The 18166-nt window shown below is 42.5% G+C and overlaps 1 protein-coding gene across 2 annotated transcripts in view; it reads right to left on the reverse strand.

The window, feature by feature from the left end:
• Window positions 1-750: 750 nt before the first annotated feature.
• cdk19 (cyclin dependent kinase 19) overlaps window positions 751-18166 on the reverse strand; it is a 61459-nt gene continuing 44043 nt past the window's right edge. Inside the window, exons 5-14 of one of the 2 annotated variants that reach the window (XM_069161876.1) lie at window positions 17004-17061; window positions 15894-16025; window positions 14913-15056; window positions 14463-14532; window positions 14304-14376; window positions 12540-12637; window positions 12243-12321; window positions 8359-8604; window positions 8049-8123; window positions 5897-5986 (exon numbers count right to left, since the gene is read on the reverse strand). In XM_069161876.1, coding sequence (XP_069017977.1) covers window positions 8052-8123; window positions 8359-8604; window positions 12243-12321; window positions 12540-12637; window positions 14304-14376; window positions 14463-14532; window positions 14913-15056; window positions 15894-16025; window positions 17004-17061 — 972 coding nt within the window. In that variant the 3' untranslated portion in view covers window positions 5897-5986; window positions 8049-8051. Of the gene's footprint in view, window positions 5987-8048; window positions 8124-8358; window positions 8605-12242; window positions 12322-12539; window positions 12638-14303; window positions 14377-14462; window positions 14533-14912; window positions 15057-15893; window positions 16026-17003; window positions 17062-18166 lie in introns of both variants that reach the window. The other variant, XM_069161875.1, reaches the window with a different exon arrangement.

Genomic DNA, 18166 nt, shown 5'->3' on the forward strand with positions numbered 1-18166 from the left:
GCAGGAAATGGGATCATCTCGGAGAACACATTCTGCTGAGCTCTGAGAAGTCAAGACATAAATTTCCCTCAAGTGGTGGCAGCAATACCGCAGGCTGATCCGTCGATCCAGCACCTCTGCCAGGACTCGTGAGGTCCATGCCAAGTCTCAGCTTGCCTGCACTAGTCTCACTTGTCCCTCCAGCAGCCCATAAACAGACCTGAATGTAGCGCTCAGTTGACGCATCTTCAGGAATGTCTTGATGGTTGATACAAGCGCTCAGATCATCCTGAGACCTTCCCTCTGCAATGAGTGTGTGTGTGTGTGTGTGTAACATTAGAACATCAGTGGGACAGTGACAGCAATACGTTTGTCTTCAGTTCTCCAAATTTGAATTTAAATTTGTACATTTCAGTACCTTATCTGTGATTCTTAAATAGTATAATTATTGATGAGTAAATGTGCAATTCTGAAAGCTGTGAAATTTGTATTGAATGCTGTCTGGAAGGAACATCATGAGGAAAAAGGTAGAGAAACATTGACAAGTATTCCAGGATAGAAATATGGATCGTTGATTATGACATTTTTAATCAGCCTTTTTAGGAGATTGGTGCTGAACATCAGCATTCAGACTGTGAATGGTTGAATGGCACCAACTCGGTTAAAAATTGCTTTTGGCTGCCCTCTAGTGGTGAACGGTACCATCAACAGGCTGCTGCAGATTAAACGGGGGCAGCAGAAAAACTCCTGCACAGATCAAATTGATTGAGACAAAAGAGTTTTTTTTTTTATTATAATAGAGGATATAAAATAAATATACAGGACTTTAATTCTCATTTAACAGTCATTTATACAGTGAAATTTGGACAAGTTTGCTAAAAGCAGCTCAATAAATGTTTTCTTTTTCTGATTTTCCTGCGCTGAGCTATTGCTGCCTTATCTATAAATGCTATGAAAAGAAAATACATTTAGGCCTCATGTATAGTTCCAACTCTTGTGCAAACACACGCACGCACGCACGCACGCACACACACACACACACACACACACACGCATAATACAGATTGAATGTAGAAGAGTGGACAGACGCCCCGACCTGCAAAGCTTTCTGCTGGTGCAGTCGACTGACTAACTGCAGTAAACATGTACATCAATTTAAAAACACGTTCCATTAGATTAGTTTGTCCAAATTTGTTCCCTAGCAGCCGATTAAGAGGTGCTCTGATGGGACGGAGGGTTCGTGTAAACCACGTTTTGGGACTTCGAGCCAAACAATACTTCCCTACTGGAGCTGCATGAAGGCATCGCAGAATCTCAGCTGTGCAGAAGGAGCGTCTGTCCGTCTGTACAAACTGTTCAGAGGGCGACCGTAAGTGCTTTTGTTCTCCGTTGGAAAAAAAAAAAAAAGACAGGCACATGCAATACTATCAAAAAGGAGAAAAGGTGAGAGCGACCTTGAATAAAGGCGTGTACTAATGTGTGTCCATATCTACACACCAGAGGAGCGTCATCTGCCTCGTTACTTTAACACAGACCTGCCAGAACTTTCGTGTCTAAAGCAAGACATTAAAAACATTAAATACTTGTTTTTAATTATTGTTATTATTATTTGCCACTAAATATCTGAGCAACAACAGCGCGTTAAAAGACAATTATCGTATCAATAGCTCAATGAGAAATTCTTAAAATGTGTTTTTTTTATGTACAGCATTTCAAAACATACCTACAACTGCGCTTCAGTAACTTGTGAGGACGGAATCTATAAGCAGAGAAAACCACAGCTAATCCTCTGCCTTTAGAGATGTGACATAATGAAGTTAAATCAAATATATATATATACATATATATATATATATTAGCTGATAGCATTGTGTAAATAACAATATGCTACATAGTAACAAGGAAATTAAAAAAAACAAAACACGTGAAAAGGACCGAGAAGGGCGAACAGAAGAAACGTGTAAATACAAACACAAAATAAAAAAATAAAAAAATACAAATCCTGATGATGATGAAAAAAAAAAAAAAAAAAGGCACCATCCACACAAATAAAACGTGGATCATTATCATTCCTGTAACAACAGTGACACTGGAAATATCTGCGTGACAGCGTTGAAAGAGAGCAGGAGAGGCCGGTGAGTGACCTTCGTTGGACTGTACAAGGGAGGAGGCGTCAACACACATTCAGCTGCTCGACGTCACGTCACGAAAGCTCAAGATAGAAGAAGAAATGCGGTCCGGTGTGGTGTGGTGTGGTGACGCCCCGGCTGGTCCGACAGGTCCCTTTTATTACGGCTACTGGAGTTAAGGCAGACGAAAGTTCAGAACATGGGTATGATTCATAGATGTATGGAAATAATAAATATGATCGTATACTATCTCTTTACAACAGTTCGTTTAGAGTACATTTTAAAATGCTGTGGGGGAAAAAAAAAAAAAAGGGACCCCCGGCGAGCGCCGTGCCTGACTGCTGCTCAATAACACACCGGGAATGACGCACGTCAGCAACAATGTAATATAACCTGTCGGTCGACCGCAAAACCGCAGGCCGAAGCTTCAGTCAGGATTTCTTTGCATAGGAGTTGTTTGACAGTCATTTGTCTGTCGCTCAGTAATACTGCTGACGCCGCGCTCCGTGTGGAGAAAGAAACGTCTTCACGCACTTGGGACTTCAGATAAAAACACTTGAATGGAGGAGCAAACCTTCCAATAGCTGCTGGTTTTGGACCCCCGTCATGTATGACTGGACACCCCTCCTCCCCCCCACCTCATAACACAAGAGCAGCAAAGATGAACTGAAAGCAACAGACTTCTACCAAACTGTTTTATGTACGTTTCAGGATCAGACCTGAAGTTTGTCTTTAAAGTTGCACTAATTCAATATTTATTTATTTAAAGATTAATGGAACCAACGAGTGTGTCAGATTGAACGCATCCCGTTAGCAGCCAGCTTCTGTACAGACTGAAACACGGGGGCAACCGACGAGCTGGATATTCATATTCAGGGTTAAAAGGTGATAAATTGGACAGCTCATAAAAAAAAAAAAATTAAAAAAAAAAATAATAAAAAAGGAGATCTCCAGAGATAGTATTCTCTGACGGAGAGCGAACCGAAACATGACTAATTCGGGGCACAACGATATCACCATCACCTCTGCACCTAAATGAAACGCGAGCAAACTCTTACAACAAGCTTTCTGTATCTATTTGTGCATTTACAGTTTCACGAAGCGCAGAGGTGCTGTTCTCTTTTCAGCCACGAGGTGTCCGTGTTTCCTCAACCCACCGCAGACCACACATCTGAACCACACAGCCACAGTCCAGCTGTGTCCACATCTGTACACGGGGTCAGATCACTGTGGGGGGGGGGGGCTCTTTAATACGACCTGCAGGACGGCTGGTGATGTCACCGAGCGGGGCCAATGAGGGCAGAGCAAGCAGTCAGGAAATAACCTTTTTATAGTCAGTATTATCTTCAGGAAATTCACTGTAAAAACAATAATACAACAATGTAGGAATACTGAAGTAAAAATCCTGCGTTAAAAATGTTACTTAGGTTAAAATGCAGATGTATTTTTAACCAAAAATTAGTGACATATCAAAAGCCAAGGTACTGTAAAATGGCCAAATTCAGAGTGTAACATGTCTGCAGAATTATTATTGATATTATTTCATCATTGATGTGTAAGTAGCATTTTACTTTTAGTTGCACCTCAACCGGTTGCAAAAGCGCAAAGATCATTGTGGAAATGAGTGAGGCCGACACACAAAAATCTGTCTGGACGACTTGAATATCTTGAAACAGGAAGTCAACTAGAAATTAATTAGATTTTTACAAAGAATACTAAAAACAATATTCTCACTTGTACTTGTGGATTTCTGATGTAGTGAAGCTCCAGTACACTCAGTAAAGCAGGACCAAATGGAAATACTTTGAGTTAAAGTACCTTAGACATGTAAACAGGAATACAATTTCCATTTTGGGAAGAGTTAGATGAAAAGACCGATAACCCTCTCATTATATACGAAGCTGTTAGCTTAGCTTAGCACAAAGACTGGAAACAGGGGGAAACAACTAGCCGGGCCTGATCCCAAGCCAAACAGACGATCTATGCAATTCAATAACATTGTACTTATATTTGCATATAAGCATTAATACTTTACAATATTATATCACTAAATGTAGTAATATAGCTCACTAATAAGCACGGTGCGGAATATGTCATTAGTTTCATTGATACAGAGACTGAAGTGTTACTTTGGCACAGATTGGACCTGCTGGTAAATTGATGTTGTTCCCTTCTGATTATCAACAGGCTAGCTAATCCCCCCCCCCCCGTTTCCAGTCTTTCAGCTAAGCTGGACTAGCCGGCTATCGTTAGTGTTCTCACCTAACTCTCAGGAAGAACGTCAACGAGGTATATCCAAAAAACATCTAAGTATTCCTTTCATTGCAGTATTTGAGTGAATGCTGCATTTCAACACTGAGGTTTTTTTTTGCCATCGAGGAACTTATAATAAGCCAAACAAACAGGGAGGAGACGAGACCGGACATAAGAATGAAGTTTGAAAAAGTTGCTGGTGTCTCTGCAGGGTGTATTAAAGAGCGCAGCTGTTGTCTTTGAACGTGCATCAATCATCTAAACGCCTTCTCAGTGTCTGGCCGACCTGGGGAGGTGTGTGTGTGTGTGTGTGTGTGGGGGGGGGGTGTTTGTTGCAGCTCTTTGCAGATTGGTTCAGTGGTCAGTGCAGTTGTAGTACGTAAGAGGATAAACGACATGCATAAAAAACATACAGCACACGCACACACACACATTTGCTCCCATACAACAATAACAATAAAACATAAAGAAATAATCTGACATCAGGCAGTAACAGTCTCAAGAAGCATATGGGGAGGGGGGGGTACTGTTAGCTGCCCTGTACGTTTACGTGTTCAGAAACCTTGAGAAAGTTTTGAGGGTCCATGATCAGATGGGTGTCAGAGCAAAGTGTCAAAGACCAGAAGCATCGGGCCTCCTGAGGACGCCGCTGTCCGTCATCAGAGGAAGCCACGGAAACCATGGAAACTATCTCAACGCTTCTTATCTCTAAAAGTGGCGGAGCGATCACAACATACACAAGGTAGAGCTGTAAAAACACAACTGCTCTTCTTACTTTCCAAATCTAAACGGATCGAAATGTAGAAACCCTATAAGAAGAAGAAAATGAAGTTAGATTGCATTTTTTTGTTTTTGTTTTTGTTTTTTTTTAGATTTCCCTGCAATTACATCAGCTGAAGAGCTGATTTTTCTGTGTAGAAACATGTGACTGTCTTTTCCCAGGGTTATTCTCACACCTCTGATGGCGGTAAAGGGCTTTTCCTCCCGCTTCGTTTCCATCCGTTTGCCTCCATACGTAACAATATTCATGACATCAACTATCAAGGTAAACTTGAAAAGTCTAGCAAACAAGCAAGAAAAACAAATCCAATATAAAAAGGTGCTATATAATATACATATGAACCCGTCTGCGGTGGTTCCTGTGTTCGGGCCTCGGTTCTGTGTGACGCCTTCACATCTCTCTCTCTCTCTCCCCCCCCCCCCCTTCCTCCCCGTCCCCCGTCGCAGTACAACATGTTTTCTTGTTGTTGTATTTTTTTGCTTCCGATGTCTGCTTGCCTTCATGTTACAGTCCCACCGAAGGCTGTCAGGTCAAAGGTCAAAGGCGAGGGCAGGCTGAGAAGGAGGATGGAATGATGTAATGCAGGGAGGGGGAGGAAGGGAGGGGTCGGGCCGGGACGTCGGGGCCGAGGGCGCCGCGGTGACGCCTGCTGAGGTTGCTGAGGGTCGGTCGAAGACGAGGAGGAGGAGGAGCTTCCTCTGCTGGTTTGGGAAGCGACTCAGTAACGGTGGGTCTGGTGGGAGTACTGGGAGCTCTGCTGGGAGGAGGACGAGTATCCCATGGTGCTCTGGGGCTGAGCGGAGCCTTGGACGCTGCTTTGGTAACCAAGGCGGGAGCCGGAGTGCTGAAGGAGGGAGAAGGTGAGTTGTTATTAATAAAGAGGTCTGCCAAAGTTTACTCATCATCCGCCTGGGAAACATTCTCACTTTTACAGGTTTTTTTTTCCTGAAAATGTATATAATATTTATGTATAATAATAATTCATTTAAAATGAAATGGTCTTTATCACCTAAAGGTTTGTCATGCAAGGTGCTCGCCTCCAGGAGTACATTCACACACCAATGGTACGCAACTTGGGGGTTCAGTGTCTTGCCCAAGGACACTTGGGCGCGTGGACAGGAGCGTCCGGGGACCGGACCACCAACCTTCCGATTGGTGGGCAACCCGTTCTACCATCTGAGCAGCTGCCCTTTATCAGAGGGTTAGTAGCTGCTAATTACTGCAGAGCTGAGCTGTACGGGGATGGAAACCTGCCCAGACGGAGGACAACCTCAGAGGCTTCTAATAAACTGAACAGTCTGATTTACATACTTGGGTTGTGAGTTGAAATCCAGACATCTGGATAGCTCATGGAAGTGAAATAGGAAATCACAGATGACCTCAAATAAAGGAGACTTCCACCAGGAACAAAGTGTTCATCACCTTTGCCTAAAGCTGTTCCAAGCGGGTCCGGATGGATCCGCTCAGGACAGAACCACTCAGATCAGAGGACGACACCGAGTCACAACTCGTGACCTGAAGGGACCCGGTCACATGTGCAACATTACTGCTGTTAATGACAATGATTGGAGAGCAGTGCATGCTGGGATATCTAGAGATCCAGATCGATGAGGGGAAAAGTAGGACGCCGACAGTGACGGCCCTGTCAGACAGCACCCCCCAACCCCCCAACCCCCTCCCCCACCCTCCGGTATGTGCATTCTCTGGTGTATTTATACATCTGCTGAGGCCTGACAGCTGCCAGCTGTCTCATATGCAGCTCCGGTCCTGACTTTTATATTTACGTGTATATAATAATCTATACGCCTGATCCTGTCGCCTCCACGTGGCCTCGCTGACACCAGCCTTGCTCTGTGCAGTAATGATGAATAGGCGCCTTGCAGTTGTCCTCTAAAGTTTGGACAAATGAAATATGAAATAAAAACAAACAGAGCGTTATCTTGGCTCATGTTCATCGTGTGTTCAGGTTTTTTTTTTTCTCCCTTCTTTTCACTGAAAGTCAACAAAACAAAACGTGTCATTCGGCCAAACTTTTGCACACGGCTGTATTTCATCGCTGTCTCAGAAATCTCTCCTCCTTTCGGCCCCCGTGATGAACGTCAAGCCAACAACACAGCGGACGCCTGAGTCCAAACAAAGGCTCACCGGACCGATATCAGCCAGACGGGGCGGATTGCACCATCCTTATCGGAGAGACACCCGGCTGGTGCTGTCTGACGTGGAAGTGGAAGTGCGGACACTGTGAGGTGGATTAATCCGACTATAAAAGGGAATTCTTATGGATCCTCCTTCATCATATGAACATATTGATATGCACTATGTTATAATATATTATGATGATTCAATACAGATCAAATAGGGTGGTTAATGGTTATTTTAGAGATATAATAAGCATTTAGTAAAACTTTTTGGCTGATCTGGTGAACTTGATGCCTAAAATTATAAACTGATTTATAAACTGATATAAATAAGTAACTCATAAGTAGCTGGTAGAGGATGCTTCCCAACACTCAGGTTGAAGTGTTTATAGTTGTTCAAAAAGTCCAAGATGGAGGAGTGAAAAGAAAATAAATAGTTTGAGAGCAGGAGTCAGATGGTCTGGAAGCCTTTCAGTCCAATCAGGGTCACCTGTCACTTTCACAACGGATGAATTTCTATTGTCTTCTGGTCCACGTGCCATTTGGACGTGACACACTTTAATCACGACTCAGTTTGTTTTGGGGGAACTTTACACTTTATGTTGGATATCTTAGACAAGATGTGGAAAATACAAAAGACTTCACAGACCTTCACAAAGTTAGATTAGAAAAACAGCCAGTACAGTAACAAGAGTCAGGTTTGAAGATAACACTCCATTATACAAAAATCCTCTCTAATAACAAATGTTTACAAATTCTAAAACCTACGGTTCACGTCTTCACACCTTTACACTCCCCGGACCTGTCTGGTCTGAAGGCTCTTGGTTCTTTCTGAAGAAATGTCTTTAAAATTAGACGACAGACATATATTTAGATTTGTAATCACATGCAGCTCAAACAGGAGGACTTGGTGCATTTGTTGGGAGCTATTTTTAGCTGCAGATGAAACCACATGTGGAGTTGTAGTGCGTATTAGTGGCAGCAGGATGGTGTGTGTTCATGCTAATAAAGGAACGTGTCAGTGAGGCTCACTGATGGGCTTTTAATAGTTTTTGGAACAACAACTGCTCCGACTGACCTGGTAGTCTGACTGCAGCACCCCAGTGCCTGAGGTGGCCCCAGAGGGCCCGATCCGAGGTTTCTTGTTGGGGGGGCCCTGGTCCTGCCCGTGGAGGAGGCCTCCGCCGGCGGTGGCCCCCGTGGCTCCGGCGGTGCCGTTGGTTTGAGCCGAGTTCTGCTGGGACGGGGCCTGCTGGGGGGCCGTCTGCTGCTGGTTCTGGGCCTGAGTCTGGCCTGTCGTCTGCTGGTGCTGCTGGGTCTGGTTCTGCAGGGGGACAATCGACAGAGGCTTAGCAGAACCGAGTGTGGCTCTGTGTGTGTGTGTGTGTGTGTGTGTGTGTGTGTGTGTGTGTGCGTGTGTGTGTGTGTGGGAGGGGGTGGACATTAAAGGTCAGTCAGGGTTCAAGACAAAAATAAAGATTTGGTTTATTTACAAGCAAGCTTCATATACTACCTCTAATATTTCAAATGATTAAATGGGTGATTATTACTTACAGGATTCAGTATTTCACAGGTCTATTCAGGTGTTTATGCATATCAGAGACTCGTAAATACTATATATCGTAAAAATGAATTTAAAATTCATATATATAGCTACTTTGGATACTTTAAAGGTGCAGTGGCTAAAAAAAAATTGCTCTTTGCATTTTACTTTGAACATACACGGTATACTATGAGATAACATTTTTCTTCCTGTGTCAAGTTTCAGTTTAATGCAGTTTGTTTAATTTTGCTTGATTTTCTATATTTGTTTGGGCACATCTCTGTTCTATATGTTGAAGGTGAGTTATTTGCAGGTTGTTTATGGCAGAATAAATCCAAACCAAACCGAGCTTGAGAGTCTCACACGCCTCGTTCTCCGGAGCGATCGTTTGATGCTATGAAGACAGCTGCTGTGAATACGAAGCAGCAGCCGAGGCTTCCCAGAAGTTACCTGAAGTTCCCAGAAGGTATCTCTCTCTCTGTCTCAGCGCTCACGCTCCCTTTAGATTGCATAACAGAGATGTGCTTTTTAAAAACACGGAGCAGCTTTTTCAGCTGCAGCGACGAGACCCAACGGGCCCAATATACCAAGGTCAGCCTGCTGCTGCACTTCATCCCACCATGGACACTGTGTTTCTGCCTCTGGCAAAGTCACAGCTGAATCCCTGCGGGGATTTATTACACTGGAGAAAGAAGTAAAAGGACGGAGGAGATGCTGTGGTTTCTAACGGCACTCGAGCTGCTGTAACATTAAACTGAACCTGTCCTGTATGTAAAGAAATCTGTTCCCTTACGGGTGGAAAGTAAAAGTGTCCGAACACATCTGGTTAACTGAGATGATCAAACCGTCATCTAAAACACGGCAGATGTTCCAAACTGATGAAAAGCTGACGGGCTGTAATTTAACATTCTAAATATTCCACAATAAAAGCATGGAGCTTAAAAAAACGAAATAAAAGTGTGAGATGGGAGGATTTTTCACCTGATAATGAAAGCATGTGACTGGTGGCTGAGAGTGGTGACAATTTGCCAGATAATATTGAAAATATCACCCACAATCTAAAAAAGGATAGTTTGACTTCATACATCTCATAAATCAAGTTTTTGACAGCCAGTCAACATGGTGAGAAGTTTCATCCTCACAGCTGAAGAAATATATTAATCAGTCAAAATTAATTTTGTAATTCATTAATTATTTCAATTCTCAAAGTAAAATCATTACAGTTCGTCCCATGTGAGGATTTGGTGTTTTATCATGTACATTTTTCACTGGCCATATATTTATTTTTATATTCATGAGTCATTGTAATTTCCCCCATTGAAAATAATGCTTCATATAATATATAAGCAGTGCAAACATGAACTCCGTATTTGAGAGCAGTTATGATATTGTCGAGGCAATCAGTTTCCCATTAAAATGTAGATTTATGTTTGTTATTTATTTATGTATTTATATTTGTTTACATTAAAGGCAATAAAAACAAGCATCATGCAGAACAGTGTTTGATCATCCTCTTTATGTGCACGGTGGTTTTATATTAATGGCGTATTGACAGACAGAAACATGACGACATCAAAACATCAGCGTCCTCTCTATAAACCTGAAGCAGCTTCTTCTCTCTGTGCCGTCAGGAACCAATCAGAAACAAACCCACAACCAGCTGACTGGTTAACTGTGAAAGATATTTGTTTGTACTGCAGACCAACCTGTTAGTGTAACAGAGCAGACATAAATCAGACTTTGGTGCTGTGAACTATGAAGCGGCTGCAGGTGTTTGTCCAGCTGCTGTTTTTCTTCCTCTTTCATCTCTTGGATGATATGACCTCACACCGCTGTGGAGCCTGAAACTTCCAATGCAGCCAGTTTTGAGCTTTTAGATAAACAACACAAAACTATAGTGTAATTCTTAAGTTAGCTATGTATGAGACTTTTAATGAAGGTAAACCCATGACTGTCAGTGGGGGCGAAGACTAATATTTACGGCTGTGTAACTTATGCTGTCAACAAAAGTGGAGAAAGACTCATACCCAATCTTAAGACTTAAGTCTTACTGCTGGAGGTGATACTGTGACAGACATCTTTGCAGTCACTGTGGGTCCCAGCGGCTGAACGCACAACAACCCACCAAAGTACAATGTTCCAATTTGTTTATTCCACACAAACGATCACTTTTAACTCTGGTGCTCTCCTGCCGGGCATTTGAACACATGCCACACAACCAGCCTTCCTTTCCATGTCCCTAGAAGTGAGACGCTGGTGTCCTGCTGCTTGGGTTTTTAAGGGAAGAGAGGGACAATCAGTCATTGATTTCAGCTGAGGCTAATTAAGCCTCTTCCAGGCACCTTTCCCTGAACCACTCCCCCAATCAGTCCCTCCTACAGCTGAGCCAAATCACGCCCCGCCACCACAGATACACTATATGACTATTATAATACTGATCAAATCAAGTATGCAGGAGGTATTAAATCAGTCCCTCCAGGAATTTCCTGGACTGCCGATCGCAATAATGAATGCAAATTCAAGCAATCTCTACAATATTTGTGGGAGCTTGCAATTTTTTTTTTCGCAACAAATGTCTTCAGCAGAATCTGAGCTGAAACTATTACGGTATAAAATATTATTTTCAAACAAAACTTTCTATATTAACAATAACAACCAGAAAGTCTCTGCTCCTATTTCCATCACCAAATAAAAGAGGAGAAACAGGAAGTGACGGGGTTTGTGGGGAATGTGGTCTTCACATTAAAATGATCTGATTAAATGTTTGTGATCAAAGGAAGTGATTCCATATTACTGGATGTTAAATGAGTTTTCTCCACACGTCCAGTTGTCAGAGACGTCTCTTTGTTTGTTTCATCCAGCAGGTGTATGTGTTGAATGAACATTAATTAAACAGCATCTAAAGCTCTTATTTTGACAGCTGATGTAGTCCTTGTTTCTATATTCCAGTCACAGACGGTCTGTTCTGGAAACATATGCAGCTTTTAGCAGCTTTTAGGAGCTTTTAGGAACTTTTAGGAGCTTTTATCTCCACGGTTTTCTAAGTTCAATAAATACATAAAAAAGATTATAACAAAATTTTTCTGATGTGCAGCATGATTATTATCACAGAAAGTGATCACATATCATTGTTTATCGGGTAGTGCTTAAAAAGAAATCAACTTTTTTTTTTCCGCTTGCAATTGTTTGTAATTCCTGTAATTCTACTGCAAAAAACATACTTAAAACTCTTCAGATTAAATGATAATTTTTGAGAAAATCCACCGCAAAATTAGACATTTTTGAATCGCAACAATCACAAAAAATGTCCATGAATCCCGGACGGACTGTTAGATGGAACAACTGAACGTGATGCTGTGATTAACTCCCTTCATGGCCAGTGGATCACATTATTTCTATGCTGTGACTTGTCGTCGTACCTTTTCTGTTTTCTCCTCCGGCTCATCTTCATTCAGAAACTCTCGTTTCGGATAGGGGATCTGACAGCCGGCAAACACACTGCAGACAACAACACATCAAACTGTGGTTAAAGTGTTTCTGCATCAACAGACTGTCGACTCCGGCTCCACTCGGCCAACCAGAACACAGGAGGAGGATAAACAGGAAGGCCGAGAAATAACGTTCCTACTTGAAGAAGTAAACCGCTGTGGGTTTATGCTTCTTTTGCTGAATCAAGACAAAAGAAACTTGGTTTATAAAAGTTTAGTACGGCTCACTCAGTGGTTGGTAACGGCTCCTCCAGGAAGTAGGGGTCCTGCAGCGCCTGCTCCGATGTGATTCTTTTGGTGGGGTCCATGGTGAGGAGTTTCTGCAGCTGACGGCAAAGAACACGGTGACATTTACACTCAGGACGTCTGGAGCTCTTTCTCATGACAATATGCAACACGGGTGTGTTTTAGTTTTTTTTAAGGTGATTCTTGACCTGGGAACTCACTAGCTTTTTTGTTTTCACCTGCATCTCACCGTGATCAATAATCAGAGATACTGTATCTACTGATGCAGACCGCCATGTGGAGAAGGATGGACCCATAGGATTACATGTTTATGTTGTTGCTCTGTGCAGCATCACAGGGGATTTGAATTGAAGCAGTATGAGGTCACAGTGACACCAGGGTTCATTGATGGGGAAACTTACAGCCCTTTTTATACACAACAACAAAGTAAGTACATTGATGACACCTACAGATCCATCAAATGAGAACCAGCGGTTCCAGATGAGGTGATTGATGAGAACCTCTTTAGTGAGTGACAGGTGGAGCCTGTGTCATTCAAAGCGCTGTGGTGTCATCATGTCGAGATCTAAAGAGCTCTCTAAGGCCTTCAGAAAAAAAGGCTATGGATGCTGATGAGTCTGAAGAATGGCAGCTTCCAGTCCTTGATTACTATATAATGTCAGCGAGCTAAACGATATCATCAAGCCGTATGTCTAAAAGCTGAAGCTGAACTGGAAGTCGACCCTTCAACAAGACAACCAACCTGAGAAAACAAGCAGATCCACCAAGGATTGGTAACAAAAGAAGAACTGGAGGTGATGATTGGATCCATGGAATGTTGTAACCTTTTTACTGATGTCTTCATCTCTCACATCTTTTTACAAAAAGTGTTCTACTGGTGAAAAACATGCTGATCGCTTAAAATGACAATTGTTGCTCCTCACTGAACTAAACACTCTACAAAATCACGACTGTTTGCTGTCCTGGCTCCTAAATGGTGGAATGAGCTCCCCACCGACATCAGGACAGCAGAAACTCTGTACATCTTCCACCGCAAACTAAAAACACACCTCTTCTGACTTTACCTTGAACAGTAGAACTTTAGTAGCTTAAAATGGAACTTACTGATAGAACTTTGTAGTTTGGCTTTCTGGAAGAAATTGTATTTACTTGATTCTTGTTGTTCTGGTTTGTACCCTCATGGTTGAAATGCACTTATTGTAAGTCGCTTTGGATAAAAGAGTCAGATAAATGTAATGTAATGTAATGTAATGTTAACAACGAGGAGGAAGTCTCACACACACACACGCACACACACACACGCGCACACACACACACACACACACACACACACACACACACACACACACACACACGCACACACACAACTATGAAGCAACAATGTGTTGACCAATGTGCAACATGTTTCTCTGTGACATCACTCTCTCATACCTCCGTCAGTCATAACGCAGTTCAACACAATGTTCACTCTTCTATCGTCTGTCCATACGTACATTAGCACATAAAGAAACCAAAATTACAAACATTCTTTCATCTTTTTGATTTGTGCAGTTTTTCCTCATGTTGTCGGGACATAAATGTGTTTTTCAGAGTCACTGTGTGGATCTGTCTCATCCCATAACATGAATACTTCAGTTTTATGGTGCTTTGAGTTTAGGTTTAGAGTTAGTTAAATAGTTCAGGATGGGAAGTTCCTGGAAATGAATGTAAATCAACGTGAAGTCCTCTGAAGTGATGGAAACTTACCAACATAAAAACTTTGCTGTCCGGTTTGACTTTATGCTTCTCCATGTATTTGATTAAGCTGCTGTTTGCATACCTGGAGGAGGAAACACAACGACAACGTGTTGAACATGTTCTTTATGAGTCGCCGACGATGGACTGACGGTCGCAGCGTCCACTCACGTCGTCCTCCGGAAGTCTTTCTGCAGTGTGGGGTACTCTGGCATCTTCCTGATGTCTTCCCAGTCTTTATCTGTGCAGAAGACACAACCAAGCTAATGCTAGAATTCAACCGACTCTCATAAACTCTACTTACAAATGGACACAAGTTCTGGTTCCCGCAGCAGCAGGCGTGTAACATGTTTGAAAAATGACTTCTTGGAGTTGGGTAAGTAAACACATCACAAAATTGTGAAAATTGTGCTGTAAAACTCTTGACAATGATATGCAGCTGAGTATGAAGTATGATGACTGTGTGTCCTGTTGTCCTCCACACGACTCACGTTGGTTTGAAATGGAAATCCAAAATTAGAAAATGAAAACTTGTTCCAGACCTCGTGTGTGTGTGTGTGTGTGTGTGTGTGTGTGTGTGTGTGTGTGTGTGTAGCTGTAGGTGTGCGCATGTGTGCAGACCTGCGGGGAAACCCATGACGCTGAATATCCGGTCCAGCTGGTCGTGATGGAACGGGTTACTGGTCTTGATGTCCTCCTGGCGACAGTGAAAGATGGGCTCCGATGTTAGCAGCTCCGCGAAGATGCAGCCAATCGCCCAAATATCTGAAGCATGCACACGCACACACACACACACACACACACACACACACACACACACACACACACACACACACACACACACACGCCACTTAGTCTGAGTGGTCTTGAGAATCAGCAGCTCCGGGGCATTAGTCTTCCTGCATTCAGAGGCTGCTAGAAGATGGATTTTATGTTTTGACCAAACGACTGATAATCTTCAACCCTGTTTCCCGGCTTGTCAGATGTTCCACCAGGTGGTTTTTTAGCGTTACACAACTTCTCCAGTCTTTTGTTGATCCTGTCACAACCTTTTCAAGTCGTGTTGCTGCCATCAAACCCAAAATAAGCAGATATTTTTCACAAAACAATAACATTTCTCTGTTTCAACATTTGATATGTTGTCTTTGGTCTAATTGCAAATATATGGATTGATGTGATTTACATTTAACAATTTTGTTATTTTTTTTTTCCTTTTTACGATATCTTCTCTTGTTGCTGCTGCAAAGCAAAGTGTGAAAAACTTGCTGTAACAACATTATTTGAAATAAAATGATAAGATTGATGTTACGTTAATATTTAAGGTGAAATCTACATGAGCAGGTTGACAGCGGTCTCCTGCCTTCCAGTCAGTACTGAAGACTATCATGACGACAGACTCACTGTTGTCTCATGTTGCAGGACATGATAAATATAGACATGTAGACACTCCCACTAAAAAACACGGGTCACATGATGTGTGTGTGTGTGTGTGTGTGGGGAGGGGGGGGGGGGGGGGGGCTGCAGATAGTTTTACGTTCACGGCTGGTTTTAACCTCTTGATTACGTTGTTTTTTTTTTTCACCCATGTGACCCCTGACTCACCAATAGCTTTGGTGTAGTGCCGGGCTCCCAGCAGCAGCTCGGGGGCCCTGTACCAGAATGTCACCACCACGGGGTCGAGGTCCGCCAGCGGCTTCAGGGGAGAGTTGAAGAGTCGGGCGAAACCCATATCGGCTGCAGGAGGTGTGCGGAGAAGATAGATGCAGTCAGCAAACAAAAGGCATTATCAGAGAGAGATATGGAAGGAATGAAGGCGGGACTCAGTCCAAGGCTTCTGTCAGGGCCGCAGGCTCCTCCCAACTCAGATAGCCCCTCCCACTCGCTAATCAAACCCCAGCCAAGAGTCTGATGCTGTCAGTTTGTTCACATGGATGACGGATCTAACATAGTACACACACCACAGCTCAATATGAAACAACTACTTTGTTAAAGATGCACAAATCTTTTTGCGTAAAAACACAGTCATAGTTTCAATGAAAAGAGAAAAGCATTTTCTTTGTCTTTGCCAAAATGGCATTCAGGGCCTCAAATTAAGTCCCAAATTTAAAGTAAATGAAGTGACATATTTATGAAGACACAGATTCCTAATTACAACCAGTGATCTTTAGAGCAGCTCTAAAATGAGGAAAAATTGAAGATAAAAATGTTTTAGAGTGTGAACTTCTCTGTAAGGAAGTAAAAAGTCTAATAATAAAACAAACATTCAGATCCATATAACAATAAAGATATATAACAGGGGACTGAGAGCAGATCAGCAGATCCACTCAACATCTGTTGAACTGGCTCCTGCTGGAGTTAAGGTCATTTAGTCCAGTCAAATCCTCCACAGCACCAGTTGTAGAGACTCTGGCAGCACTGGAGCAACAACTTAAGAGTTATTACTGGGAGCACAGGGTTTAAAAATAGACTCCAGCAGTGCAGCATTACCCTTCAACAGTCCGCTGGCCAGCTGGCTTATGTAATCGCACTGATCTGAGCTGCCCGTCAACCTCTCAGAGGGTGAAAGTTCAACGCTGCAGCCATTGGACATTCAAACAAGTCAACAGCCGTATTGATCCAGTGGCACGATGATAGCAGCATCTGCAAAGTGTATAATTTACTGCTCTGCATCAGACAAGCAGTCAACACAAAGTTCTTTTTAATCTGCTTTACCGATTTTGACTCTTCCTCGTTCCGGACCTTCCCCCATCACCAGGATGTTCGCAGGTTTCTGTGGGAGCAGAGACAGACAGATATTACACACTGCATATAATATAAACAAAATTAGTCCTCACTTGACCTTTATGAGTGCTGCAGTCACATGGGACACTACTTTCAGAGATAAACTCAATATTATCAGTGCTTCTCTTTTCAGAAATGTGCTCAGTGACCTGTATCATCTGCCCTGATGGATATTGAGCCACACGACCACATGATTCCAGTCACATTTTGCACAAGTGCACTTAAACTCAGCATACACACACACACACACACACACACACACAGGGAAGGGGTCAAACACACCTGAGCACCTGCCTGCGCTCGTCTGGTTTTCAGAGAAAGTGTTTTCAGACTAAATCATGCTCGTGGGAGTAAAAGCTGTCAATCCACTGACCACGAAAAATAAAAGATGCGATAGCTTTGAAAAAGGGTCTGATGATGCAGTCTGACACGTTTTATTTATCAAAGGATTTAAAGGTGCTGTTAGTTTTTCAGCAAGCTGAATTCACAACAAATCAGCGTCCTCGATGGAAATTTTGGAGCTCGTGATGGACAAAGTTTCAGGACACCTTGATGTTGAGAATTTACCAAGAATTTACCAAAATCCTTTGCAATTTTACATTGAGGAACATTTCTTATTCTTATTTGTTGCACTATTTGCCCATGAAGTCTTCCACCTTGGTGAAGCTCTCCCTGTCTTCTCTGCTGAGACTCTAGGATAGGACGCTGCTTTTGTACCCAATAATGTTGCTGAACTAATTAGCTGAGGTGTTCCAGGTGTTTTTAAGTTTAAACAACAACAGCTTTTTTGAGACGTGTTGCTGCCATCAAATTCAAAAGAGCAAATATTTTTCATAAAACAAAAGCATTTCTCAGTTTCAACATTTGATATGTTGCCTTCGGTCTATCTTATGGGTTTGCATGATTTGCAAACCATTGCATTCAGTTTTTATTTACATTTTACACTTTCTGGGAAACAGGGTTGTATTTATACCACTAAAAAAAAAAAAACCTTTTAAGGCATGTTTAGATATTTCCCTGAAGTCCAAAAATAGTTATGCCATCATGACGTTTCACCCGCCTGCTTTCTGGAGGTTCAGTCTCTCATATCTTTG

This window comes from Embiotoca jacksoni, unplaced genomic scaffold, assembly GCF_022577435.1.
Source record: "Embiotoca jacksoni isolate LCO1_2020_lvr unplaced genomic scaffold, fEmbJac1.0.p SCAF_29, whole genome shotgun sequence".
NCBI classification, from domain to species: Eukaryota; Metazoa; Chordata; class Actinopteri; family Embiotocidae; genus Embiotoca; species Embiotoca jacksoni.